The sequence below is a fragment of the Paramacrobiotus metropolitanus genome, unplaced genomic scaffold (assembly GCF_019649055.1).
Source record: "Paramacrobiotus metropolitanus isolate TYO unplaced genomic scaffold, Prichtersi_v1.0 Parri_scaffold0000051, whole genome shotgun sequence".
NCBI classification, from domain to species: Eukaryota; Metazoa; Tardigrada; class Eutardigrada; order Parachela; family Macrobiotidae; genus Paramacrobiotus; species Paramacrobiotus metropolitanus.
This window is the reverse complement of record NW_026570271.1, coordinates 452,065-465,413: the sequence shown is the minus strand read 5'-3', so window position 1 is coordinate 465,413 and position 13,349 is coordinate 452,065. Positions and strand designations below refer to the sequence as shown.

General features: G+C 42.2%; 1 protein-coding gene across 2 annotated transcripts in view; it reads left to right on the top strand.

Annotated features, from left to right (window-relative positions):
• Positions 1 to 422: 422 nt before the first annotated feature.
• The window catches only part of LOC129592239 (uncharacterized), a 35,124-nt gene continuing 22,197 nt past the window's right edge, over positions 423 to 13,349 (top strand). Inside the window, exons 1-5 of one of the 2 annotated variants that reach the window (XM_055488218.1) lie at positions 426 to 495; positions 609 to 805; positions 4,328 to 4,394; positions 4,604 to 5,296; positions 5,394 to 5,755. In XM_055488218.1, the coding sequence (XP_055344193.1) occupies positions 4,941 to 5,296; positions 5,394 to 5,755 (718 nt within the window). In that variant the 5' untranslated portion in view covers positions 426 to 495; positions 609 to 805; positions 4,328 to 4,394; positions 4,604 to 4,940. Of the gene's footprint in view, positions 806 to 4,327; positions 4,395 to 4,603; positions 5,297 to 5,393; positions 5,756 to 13,349 lie in introns of both variants that reach the window. The other variant, XM_055488219.1, reaches the window with a different exon arrangement.

The following is a 13,349-nucleotide window of genomic DNA, read 5'->3' as shown; positions in this document are numbered from 1 at the left end:
CGATATATGCGGTAATGGTCTGACACAATAAACACAACGCGTGTACCACCAAAATGCGCTAAAAGCGTGCTCGATCGCTGCTGACTGTCCCTTTCCAACATATCGCATACATTCTACGGTATTTCCAGAGTTAAGCACTATGTATATGTGCACTTCCGGTGGGACTTTTTTCCATAAGCTGAATTATTCTAGGGTTAAGTTAGCCGAACGGGTACAGAGTACAGCTAGATGCATATCAAACCGCGAAACATTTTCATGCGGCTGCGAAGATCGTTTTGCCGGCTGCGAACGTGGGACACGTGTAAATTACCAAAGCGTACACGCCGTACAGTATGTGTAGCGCAGACCGCTATCAACAGTCAACATGCTCAACTTTAAACATAGCGGTATTAGTCGCCGGTAACCACAATTGCTTCAGCTTTCAACGGTCGTATGCAGAATATATATCTGTATGACATAATGTTATGCCGCCAACTCCAGGCCGACACGCTGAATGTAGGCGTCCGTGATAACTTGCTCTGCATAATTTTGATATGTTAAGTGTACTACCACATAACCCCAAGTCTATGAGCACTACTTGACAGTGCATGTGAATTATCTTTTTCCAGGAGAAGAAGAGATAAACAAATATTACTCTATGCCAGAGCGATAGAAATGGATTTATGGACTTCCGAGCGATTACGAGCTAAACGATTGCACGAAAAATATAAGGACTCGGATAGTACGAAAATTTTTTTTATACTTCTAGAATTAATTTAATTATCCTCCGGATTGAGAGCCACACCCAAACACTTGGAATATTGTAGTAAGTGAATGGAACACGATGCTTTCTGTTTCTTTCTGCCTATTATGTACAAAATAATGCAGACTAGAAGGCGCGTATTAGGCAATCGGTAGTACGATTGTTATTTCTGCATTTTTAATTTGTACCGTATCACTGCAACTGCAAGCAACGAACAAATCATCTTTCCCGCGCCCGTCGATTACAGGCAGTGCTGATTTGTTTAGTACAAATACTATACATACTTTCTGTATTTTTGGCAGCTGTCTGTCTAGAAGATTACGAAAGGAGTAATTGGCTGGAAGGTTCAGTTTATCAGAAAAGCGGAAATTAATCTCTTTGTTAACTGGAGTCTGGAGTGCTACTGATAATTCTACAGTAGCTTTTATAAGCCAGAAAATAAAATTTAAACTTATTTAAACTGTACACGGCCGGGAAGAAAATCACGAGGAGCATCTTCTAACTGATTAATAAAAATTCTGTATAAACAGTAACGATCATTAATCATTAAACTCAACGATTACAGGCTTTTGCATTCAATACTACAGTGTACCATACTCCGTATTGATCTTTCTAATTTCTTGGTAGATACTCTGAGTATGTACCAAGAAATTAGAAAAATCAATACATTCACAAGGAAGAGACGACGAATCCACTGTTACGAACTTTATCGAAATATGCGGTTCAATATCGCTCGCCTTTATACATGTTAGTAGCATCGCTAAGGGAAAGCATCACTGAAAAGTGAAAAGTGCATCAGTTAATGCAGTCATATAAAATAATTATATTTATGACGAAATCAAAACGTGTGACTTTTTCCGTACACATAGACTGGAGCACCGTCCGTTCCTTTCTTTTGATTCACTAAAATTTTGCCATCAGGCTAAAATTTTTCCCTTTTCCAGTGCCAGTCAAAAAATAAAATATGTAACTTATAACTTATTCATTTATGTAGCTTTCCTAGGAAAATTAGTACCGTATGTTACATAACTAAGTGGTAACTAGCTGCTCAAAACCACATCCCTGCAACATCTACAAACCGTAAGTGAAAAATTACAATTTTCACGAAAAAAGTTATTTTTGCCGGCAACACAAAGTTCATTGGTATGCTTAGCGCGCTGGTTTGATAATAAAATATTTTTTCAGTCGATGAAAAAATCTGGATTTGTAATTGCGAGAATTCTAAAAAAAAGATTTGGTGGCCTGTGATTTGAAAATATCTTATTTAAATTCCTGAGCTTTCTAAAATGTTCTGCCATGATAATACAGTAACACACAGTATTGCGCACAAGGTTTGAAGTTGACACTTTAATTTCAATAGTTAAAACAGTAAAAAATGTAACTGTCAAAAATGACAATGAAAAGGTGCAGAAGCTATATTTTGCTTTTCATTTATTCTCACTTCATCGAATCAGTTGACTCGTGTGTTTCCCTGGACATATGTATTTCTTAATAGGTCGTGCAATAAAAAATGTAGCACTTTTATTTCTCCAAATGGCAAAGCGGCAAAATAGGGAAACTTGTTCCCGGAATGTCCTCTGTAACACTACCTATACCGGTACTTCGCTACAATGATTTACGAAGAGCGATTATTGTGAGCTGACTGCAGTCAATAAATACTGTGCTGGTCTTCCAAGGCTTTGAGACTGATTGAAATTAATCGGACTGTAACCGTTTATATCTCTCCCTTTGCTCAGCTGTTCATGATTTTCTGTTTATGGCGTTTTTATGAGTCTAAGCTAGCGCTGGTAAATGCATGCGTAAAACGACACGTTTTGATTTGGATGTGCCGCCAAAATATTGGAAGACAACAGGCTCAGTTCCGGCTCTGTATATCTGAGGATTCTCTTCCTCAAATGAATGATTTAATTACTGCCCGATGTTGTTTGAGTTTTTGATGGAGCAGATATCGATTATTGGCTTCTGATTAAAAAAAAGGCGCTTTGCATAAACAATTGAGAATAGTATTTCCCTAGATCTGAAAACGGAACTGATGAACATTTTGTGAATGATGGGTTTTGTAATGGCAAGTAGAAGTAAAATTAATGAAACCTGATGCTCTTCATTGTGTAATCGAACGGATACTGCACAGTCGACTGCCCAGAATCGATCCCTTCTGTCTTCCCAGATATCTGAGAATACAAACGAGTAAGGGGATAATATCAGCGGGCTGGCGTTTATTGAGTATTCACTCCCTGGAAGTCTGAAACTGCTGCGGTAGAAGAATGACGACAAAGCTTAGAGTGCATGGTGCCTATGCACTGTGCCGGATGTAGCCATATGGGCTGCCGCTATGCCATACTCCAACCGGCTGACTGTAGCAAATGCAGGGATTCCTTTGTCAATCTCGCATACTTATGTAACGGATGTGACCGGGTTCGTGTTTATTCGTGGCAATTTTGGATTTCCTCACACCTAAAAACGTTTTTGCATTGTTTTATGACGTCAGTCTGCAGACGCTTGATTTGTTATACGAGTACGACCACATTGGTATGAATATAGTTTGCGTGGCCAATTTCCGGTCGGGGAGATATGGTTGAAATATAATTCTAAAAATTTTGTACGCAAAAACAGGTATACATACCGAGTCTTTCGTTATGAACCGATCTTGCCTTGTTCAAAGTTCAAACTAGAGCCCTGCACGAGCAGCAAAAGTGCTGCTCAACTCGCTCGTTTTAAATTTCTGAAACTTCCTGCTCGCTCAGCTCGCTCGCGCCCCAACCGCCGCTCGCTCGACTCGCTCGTTTTCCAATTTTTCTTTGCTTGCGCTCGCTCAACTCGCTCGTAATTTTATTTTGGCAAATCGGCTCCCTCGTGAGATCGGCAAAAATTTACGTATCAGTTTATTGCACGATTTAATTATACCAAACTTTTCACCAACACAAAAACTCAGTAAGTGTAATCGGATGATTCGGATGTTCAGAGACAATCACTTGTATGTATCTCCATACTGGTGGTCCGTTTCATTACAATTTTTCATTTTTTCGCTAATACATTTCTCTAATTTCCAACTTGATGTAATTTTCTTAATTTGGTCTGAAATAAATACATACAGTAGAATGCTCAAAAATTAAGATGCACCTTTCTTAGGAAGCATTCAACTGATTCACAAACCGTCAAATAATGTTTTTGTTCGCTACGAGTACAAAATATCAAAAGTTAGTCCTGAGTCCCAACCGGTCTAGTAAAGTTAGTAAATCACTTCGCGCGAAGGTGACGGTGGTTTAAGACCGTTTTCAGGTCGGTCAATGTAATTTTGTACCAGAAACTTCTCCAGTTCGCACAATGTTGGCCAGTAGGCTCGCGATCGCTCGCACCCGACCATCCCGTTCGCTCGGCTTGCTCGCAATTTTTTTCTGTTGCTCGGCTCGTTCGCAAATTCGCAAAACGACGCCTGCTCGCTCGAAGTGCTCGTGAGCCGAGCCGCTCGGCTCGGCTCGTGCAGGGCTCTAAGTCAAACCTTGCTGAAAAACACAGAGAAATATAACGATCGTTTTATTACTGTATACAGCGACCCAGAACATCCGTATGTTTTAAAATTTGCAGAATGGATTGCTCAAATTCTCTACGCCACGCTTCCCAGTTCCTTTAATTCTACGAGACCCAGAGAGAGGTAAAGTCAGCCGTCAGATACGCGTACAGTATTAAGAAAACAAAAGGAAAGCCATTTACATTAAGGAGCATGGCTGTTTCTGGTTCGTAATAATTATTAGAAAGATATTGGATGACTTGCAAAATACCGTATTTTCGGTCAAGTATTGTAACTATCCGTTATACCTTCCGTTAATTTGCTCATTATTATGCAGCATTTCTTCCTTGCAGGCTTGAGTGGTGACGTAACTGAGTGCAATTAAGTGAATTTGTTTTTGATCCGCGGCCGCCTCCTACCTTCCTCTCTTTGATATTAACCCTGCAGAATGGAACAGAAAAAGCACTTTTCATTACTTGGACACCCTCTTACGGTGTTAAATTGCGCATGACGCGTGTTCAGCACGCGTTGTGCTGAGAAGGGCGGGATTTACTGCAACCATAGCATCTCCTAAACAGCCACAACGAACTGAAAAGCTTCGAGGGGCGCCATATCTGAATAAGGTCCTGCTGCCTATGTTATATCCATTTTCCGCTTCGTAAATAAATCCGTGCAACCCTGTACACAATCATGCCGCCCGTTCTTGATACTATTCCAAAAAAGGCGGAGCCAGAACGGGACGATCAATTGAACGCCGACAGCCGCTCTGCAGCAGTCCAGCGGCCGTCCGGTAAAGCGCACTCCTCGGCCGGTCACAAGAGATACGAGAGCGTATCAGCGAAGAAAACTGTTGGGCCTCAACCGCCTCATGCATGGAATATGTACAATCTCACCCCGGCAGAACGACAAGAAATATTGGACTTATACGACAACGGTCACACTTGCTCTCACATTTTGCGGAGGACCAATTTATCCATTTACCATGTTAAACAGTTGCTGTGCGCAGCCGGGAGAACAGCATCTTTTAGGAACCGGGATCAAAAGAGGTACGACGCGTTGCGACCTGCTGTTCTCAAGTTACTCGAGCCGACTGGTCCTGTCGAGAGAAACACGGTTTGTTAAGCTTGAAACTACGACTTTTAGGGTGGAAAACACAATCCAGGAGGTCAGTTTAACTTCAAAAACACGACCTGCAATCCTTGATGCCGGTTTACCTTCAAAAACACCACCTGTGAGAATATGCTTGTCACATTGTGCAATCCAGAACAAATATAATGAAAAGCAGAAGACTGCAGCGAAAAGGTCGCGCCGAAAAGGACGGGATCCATGGATTGGACGCCAGCCGGCTCAAGCCGCAGAAGGTGTGCGTCGGTCCGATTCCGGAGATGAATTACCTGATGCTGGCGTTGGTATCAGCATTTTGTCGGATGACGAGCAGTGTGAGTTCACTACAGAGGATATGGAGCGTTTCGCGGAAAAAACCGGAGCTGCTAAACACCGGAGTGGTACGTCCAGAAAGTCAAAAATTTTCTTTATTTATTTATGTACGTCAAAAGTCGAAAATACTTTCCCGAAAATGCTAGTCTGAGGAATCAGTACCTTCCAGTAATCATTGTTAAGTTTTTCGTGTACAGTATTTCTGGTAATGTTTTGTCGAACCGCGACAGCGTTCACTGCGGTTACCGGTAAATGAGCCACCCGCTTTTACGTATAATGCATTTTTTATTTATTGAGGCAGTGTTAGAAGTCGTTTCAATTGTACCTGGTCAACGTTTACACAATATTAGGAATTCAGATAACTTTTTTCAAAGTTTTCAACGAACTTTTTGGCGAGGAGACCCATGAGATCATGCGTTATGCATGCTGATTTCAGCGAAAAGCTGCAGTGTGGATTACACATATCGGATAAAACTTTATTATAAGAAAGAGACATTTATTTAACCCTCCAGCGGGAGGTACCCGAAGGAGTGCGAGTTTCCTTATGAAAATCGGGATTTCCCGATGAAAAAATTCAATTAAGAAAGGGAATTTTTTGTGAGTTTGTGCTGACCATAGGTCAATCGTGGTGACTATGTTGTCGCCTGACGCCAATGCCCATGGACAGTCTACAGCATATAAACGTTTAATTCTGTAATAACTAGTCGAAAAATAATTACACAAAAGCAACAAGTTCATTAAATAGCCCAAAAGAAGTGCTTTAAAACAGAAGTATAGAATTGGTCAACAAATTGACCACTGGTCAACAATAAATTAAAAATGACCCAAAAATCATTTTCATGCATTTTGACCATTACTACTGTACTGATAAAATATAGATTATTACAGTCATATGGTGCTGCACGAAGCGCTCTTTACAAAGTTTAACATAACACCTGCGTCATTTCGGGCACGCCAACCCGCCTTTCTGTTTGCTTGTATTACCTGTGAGAAGAGAAGTAGTAAATATAGCGGTTGATGGTAGTACAAATAGCGGGCTCTCCTATTGGTCGGTTTGGCCTCAGTACCGCCCCATATATTCTAGGGTATACGGATAGCGGATTATGGTCTGTACACTGTACTGTATATACAAATCAGTCTGGTCTGATGGTGTGTACGAATAGCGTACAGATCAGTTTGGTCTGATAGTGTGTACGAATGGCGTACAGATCGGTTTAACCTGTATGCCGCCTATAATATACTGTGTACGAATAGCGTACAGGCCATGTACACCGTCTAAGATTAGCCCCTTTCTTTTGTTTGATTTTCCCCACCCTCTTTTTTTGTTTTATTCAATCAGAGATCAGCAAAACAGCATCCACTGATCTGGATAGTCAATATAGTAAATCGAAATAGCAGAAGTCAGTACTAAACATCAGTGCTACACAGACAACAAGACACAACAGATTTTTCGTATTTCTTTTGAGTTTCTTCAATGAATGCCGCTCCTTTCGTCTCCGTAAGGTACGGGCATTTTGGATACCAACGAGCATGTTCTTCCCAAGGTACATCAGTTGCTTCCCAGTTGTGAATTCGGCCGCCGCAGTGAAAACAACGAACGCAATCACCATTTCCTTTGTAATAGAATCCAGCGTGTGCCATGTCTTGTGGATGTTGCTGCTTGCTTACAGGCCATTCGGCATAACTGGCAAAACGCGTCTTGTAATCTTGCATTTCTGGCGCAGCGAAAAGCAAATCATGCTGCGAACCGAAGTCATCCTCACCAGCAGCCATTGCCTGTGAATTAGGACAATCCGGACGCTCAAACAGATGCCGATAGAAAGGCTTATACCGAGAATTGGGCCAATCGCCCATAACATGGCCGCAATACACACAGTGAATTTCGTCGTACACGCCCTTGTAAAAGAATCCATCAAACGCCAGTCGTGCTATGGAATACTCAGTACATGGCCAGTTGACAAAGCTGTTGCAGCGGTTATCTACGTCTGACATATCCATTTTCAAGAAGTGTTTTACCGGTTATCTGCCATAGCCGTTCCTAGATGGATAGAGGAAGCAAATGCAGGCAGACATCTGTCATCTTGTTTAACTGGCCGCTTCCACGATCTGTATGATTGTGAATACAGACAACTTGATTTGGCGATCTTGTTGTCTGAACTCAACTGACGGAGTATACATGGAAGCTACAGGATTCAACTTGATCTCCAAATTTTTATTCAGTCTGTAGGTGTAATCAGATTCTTCTAGATCCGGAGTATACCATTCTGTTCGCACCATCCACTCTAAGAATTCCAAGTCACGCTTGGTCAAAGTTATTCCGGTTCGTTTAGCTTCCGAGTAACCGTGCTCATCCACCGATGGCACATCTTTTGCCAAAACCATTTTGCCTGCGGTATAATGCCAAAAAACAAATGTTTTGCCATTTCCAAAGCGATAAGTCCTGATCCCCTCATAACCGGGGTAGCTAATTTCTACCAAATTCGACTCCATATTAGCAGTAGTAGTTTTGCAATGTGTGTGTCTCCTTAATGCAAAGAAGGTTCCCAAAATAGCAATGATGTCAGCTTGTCCGTCAATTATTCTGACAAGCTAAGACCGTCACTAATTTGGGCAGCGCCCTTTTTTTTTTTTGTTTTTTTTTTTTTTTTTTTACAAAGTAACAATATCGGCTAATGTGGCACATAGTCCACGAAACTGAACAAGAGTTAGATCCAAAGGCACATTCCCAGCGCTACTGATGCGCACGCAGTCTGTCTGCGAACAGCGTGGTCTAAAGCGGATCCGAACAGATTTTTCTGTGGCATCCCTGATCCGATAACACTGAGTTTTTCGTGTGGTGATGGCACGATTCCACAGTCGAAGAAATGAGTCGTCTTCATGCATTTCTATCATGCGTGTAACAACGGTATCATCATACTCGCCGATGGTTCGTACAAGACTCTAACTGGATATGTGTGTAACCAGTGAAGCGATAATAAGATGCTGATCTAATGGTCTGAAACCGACACGTATACTGTCGCTTAACCAAAACCATAATACATCGTCAGCGCTGCAGCAAAACGGCAAAGAAGAATCGTCATTCCCATCAGACTCCATGATTACTGCTGAAGACAGAAAATGTTGTAAATGACTATTTTTTGCTAGTCTTCCTTGATATCGACGCGTACGCAAAAACAGCTATACATCTGACATTGAAAACTTATATGCTTTCTCCCATTAAGTTCTGACAGGCGTGCTTACCATTACTGATCAACCAGAGTCATTAGAGTTGCGCAAAGGATTCGAAACTCCAACACAGAAAGTTCCAAAGGTCCACCATCGGTTGGGCGTATAACGCAGATCTGTGCTTGCTCTTTCACCGCACGTCCATTCACTTTGATGAAAATTTCTTTGCGCACGCCATCCACGATCACGCGAACCACAGGCTGCCATTTAAGAATGACTTTCTCAACGCCTGGATCATTTCACCGCTTAACTCCATTCTGATGAATTTACGAGCCACACGAACGTCATATTCCTCCATGCTCTCTATACACTGCTCACACCCAGCACTAGTCTCATCATCTGCAGGACCGCCAGGACTGACACGCACAAGTATAAACGACTTGCTAGCTACACGCCATTCCATACGAAGAGTGTCGCTGAAGCGAAAATACTTTACGCCGTTCTCCTCTTTGCGAACAGACATGGCGTCTACAGGCATTCTCAGTGTTCTAGAATGGAAAAGGAACAGGCTGTTCAAAAAAAAAGACAGAATGCAGCCGTTGTAATGTACAAGGCAGTTTACAGTTTGACTTCTGACCTTCTTACCTTCGTGGATTTGCACAGTCTCATCAGCTTTACTTCTGCCACTTGTCTAAACAGTCAGTGGTCCGTAACCAGTTATTCTGTATATTTGTTTTCCACCCAGCATGCTAGTCACGTTATGGAAGATTTTGTTGAACATGGCCTCGGGAATCATGATGGGATCGCTGGGCAGCTGTGATGTCATCTTAATTTGAACGTACACTTCCAGTGTCCACAAAATGAGACACAATGTGGAAATAATACAGTAGAAGATGAAATCCTTTTTATCCATTATAGCTTGTTGATTTATTGGTATCCGTTAGCATCATAGTGTTCAGGAACGCTTCTGTCACGTCTTTTGACGCTTTAATATCAATTTCCGTAATGTTTCTGTTTCCCTTAATGGATTGATAGATTTGCAGGGAATAGAAACTGATGAGAAGGCCAAACATGACCACCCAGAACAAGGTGGCCACGACCTGCTTTTTGTTAATTTGCGATAAGTCCATTTATAAAGTTGCGGTCTTTTACTCGTGTTCGCATACTGAAAAACTTGTTGATGAACTTGCATACGAACACATCGTTCACTCCTTTATGCTTGGTTAGTGCTGACATGACATCCTTGTATGAGTATCCGTAGCAACGTAGCGTAACAAAGAACATGCAGTACTGACCGCAGACTGTGCTGTCTACACTTTGCCGCTCCGTGTTAGATACAATGAGAAAGTCGTCACCCATCCAATTCTTGATGTGCTGTGAGTATACGGCCGGATTTTTACCATAAGAATCGAAGGCTTCTAGTATGCCTGGTGATACACAGTAAAATGCCACCCAGTGCTCGCCGCGATTGCCGTCTACCTCTGTGTTGACAATGTAACCACCAGGAAATTCTTTGTCCGGTAGTGTGTTTGCAGAATACACTCCCACAAAAATATCTCGGATTTTTGGGTCCTTCTGTAATGCGGCTTGGATTCGCAGGTTGTTCATGGTGCAAAATCAAAGATAACCTGACGGTTGTTGTTAATTTCGATCACGTTATCGAACACCAACATGGCTACACACACCGCATTTTCTTCTAAACCTTTGGCGAATTTCATATGTATATTCAAATTCCCATGGCGGGACAGGGACATTGCCCCTCGTCCTGTGTGTCCACGCGTAAAATCAAATCCGTACAGGCAGAATCCACCCTTGTTGTACTGTTCACGGTCTATTGGCAATTCACCCGCTCCCTCGTTGAGACGTTCAAGTGTATCCAACAGACCTTCATAGCCTTGTATCGAACTGCCCTTCTCGTAATTTAGATTGTAGCCTTGTGTGGGAAACAGCTGACCGTCAATCTCGGCCACGATGTTGGTCAAGTTGAAATGTGTAAAGTTAAATGGGGATGATCCGTATTCACCAGCAAACGATCGGCTTGGTACAATGCCAAAAATCATTATTTTCGGCAGCTGACCCATAACAATATTGGACCAAACAGCTTGTTGCTGACCAAGAATCAATGTATGTTCACGCATTACCACACGCTCAATGTGATATTTTGAAGTGGTGCTGAGTAGTTCTTTGCTCAAGGCTGTAAAATAATCCGGAGAAGGTTCATATTTTCTTACTTGCAAGCGCGGATTTCTGATAGCCACCAGTTTCGGGGCGTTGCTATCACTGTCAGCAACAAAAACCACTTCGTTCTTGTTCCGCACCATTTTAATTGTGAGCTCGACTCCGGGCAAGAGTGGCTTATCTTGTTGAAACAGGTCACAGTGAAGTTTGCCTGACAACTGCAACGGTTTCATATTCTGTAGCCAATCCCGTTGTTTGACCCATCGCTACAGAAACGATTCACTTTTGTTGTTGCATCTGTAACATGACCAGGCTTTTTCTCCCAGTTATTATCCAATACAAATCCCGATAGGGTAAGTTGTGATTTTTGAGCTTGATCCGTAAAACCGAGCAATGATTCTAGGTATGCACGATAGTGATACAGCGTGCTTGTATCCGTGACATTCCGACCACCGATGGTAACAGTAACCGACTGAAACAGGCTGTGCAGAATGTTGTTAATTGGTGCCAAGCAGTCCGAATCTTTCAATTCTGCGCCGTCTTTATTCGTAACGTGCAAGTCGCATTTAAATCTAATATCCGCCAAACTCACTAATTCGCTCAGAGAGGGAGCAATAGTAAAAACAATATCGTTTGCTGAGTCAAATGTCGCTTGAGCGGGTCCAATATCGTAATCCTTTGTGTTCCATCTCTCTGTCAGTGTTGCCGGTAAGTAAAAGAGATGGTTTTCCAGAAGCATCGAAGGCTCCGAATTTGCTTCAATCATCGCCATTATTGTCGTCAAAATCTGTTGGCGATTGCGTCGATGGCTAACTGTCGCTTGGTTCGTTTTCTTGTCCCTTTACGTTTAGTCACGCGTTTTGCTTGTCTGCGAGTTTTGACCTTGTGTCCTTGCACTCGTTGTCGTCGTCGTCGTTTGCGTCCTCCCTTAATGCCCATTTCTTCGCCTGCGGACTCTTTAAGCTTTTTGTTAACTTTCTCCACGGCTGTGTCTATGACTGACTCCACTGCTTTAGAAGCAACTGTCTTCATATGAGGTTGTGCTTTGGTTACAAGGCTTGAAATGTAAGGTGCAGCTTTGCTAAATAGACCTTTAGCAAATCCAATCACCCGTCCCCAAAAGCTGCCACCAATAACTGGGGCGCCTCGGTATTTTGGCATACCAAAGCCATGCTGTTTGGCAAATAAATCTGTGTAGCGAGATTCGCTGAAATGGTGCTCTTTCAGTACCATGGTTAATATCTTTTGGTCTGAAATGTAATTTAATCACCACTCCGCTATGAAATCGTATTTCTTCTCCTCTGTCGTCAGTCACTTCAATCTCCACTGTGCTAAATGTCTGTTTTTGAACAGGCAAGTAATGCGGATTCTCGAAACGCAGAACGGTACCATCGTACGAACTGGCTTCGGTACACAATGTGCGCAGAACAGGGACCATTGCATTCCCTACGAGTTGATATTCCACTAAATCACAGTAGATGTTCACAATGCGGCAATGTTTGGGTGGACGTAGCACGAAAGGTTCTTTCTCAATCCCCATATAAGGATAATTATTGTGTAATCCTAGGGCACGTGTATACTCCGCTCCTTCAAATATAACTTGACTGTCACCGCGCACGAAAAGCTGTCCATGATCTCCTTGAATTTTGATGGCTGCAAAAGGGAGTTTTTCATACTGCTTTTTTTCGTCTTCCGTTGTTTGGGGTAAGTCTTTAGGCTCTCTGTTAATCAAGTCGTGGTGGCTGTAGCGAAAGTCCAAATTGCGAGCGAAACGCGGATTGTATGTGAGCATTTCGTTTACGCTACTGATTAAATCATATTCATCTCTATAGAATAATTTCTTTGGGAGCGTACGCACTTCAAAAGTCGGCATATATGGTTTGCTTATTCCAACCTCTAGATCTGACTGAAAACGCATTTCCATCGGCGGGAGAATTAGTTCAGAAAGTCCAACCTCCCATTCTCCGTCCAAGTCAATTGAACGGATAAGTTGTGTCGTATAGCAGCCAGGACGATTATCCGGGAATATTGTCTTGGATGCAGAACTTGGTAATGACATGTAAAAACTCATTTTAGATTATCTTTGTCCTCCCAGGAATCATAAGCTGGTCCGTAACCATACCATCGCACGAGATATTGTTCCTTTCCCTTATGCTTTCTCGTCCTTAATATGCGTGATATTTTATGACCTGTTCGTTCAGTCAGAATAAATTTCGACAGCTCTTGACCATAGAACAAGCCGTCAACCTCTTCACCTGACAAATCTTCAACTGCATACAACCACTGCTTCCCTTTCTTAATAACTTTTATCACTTTGAA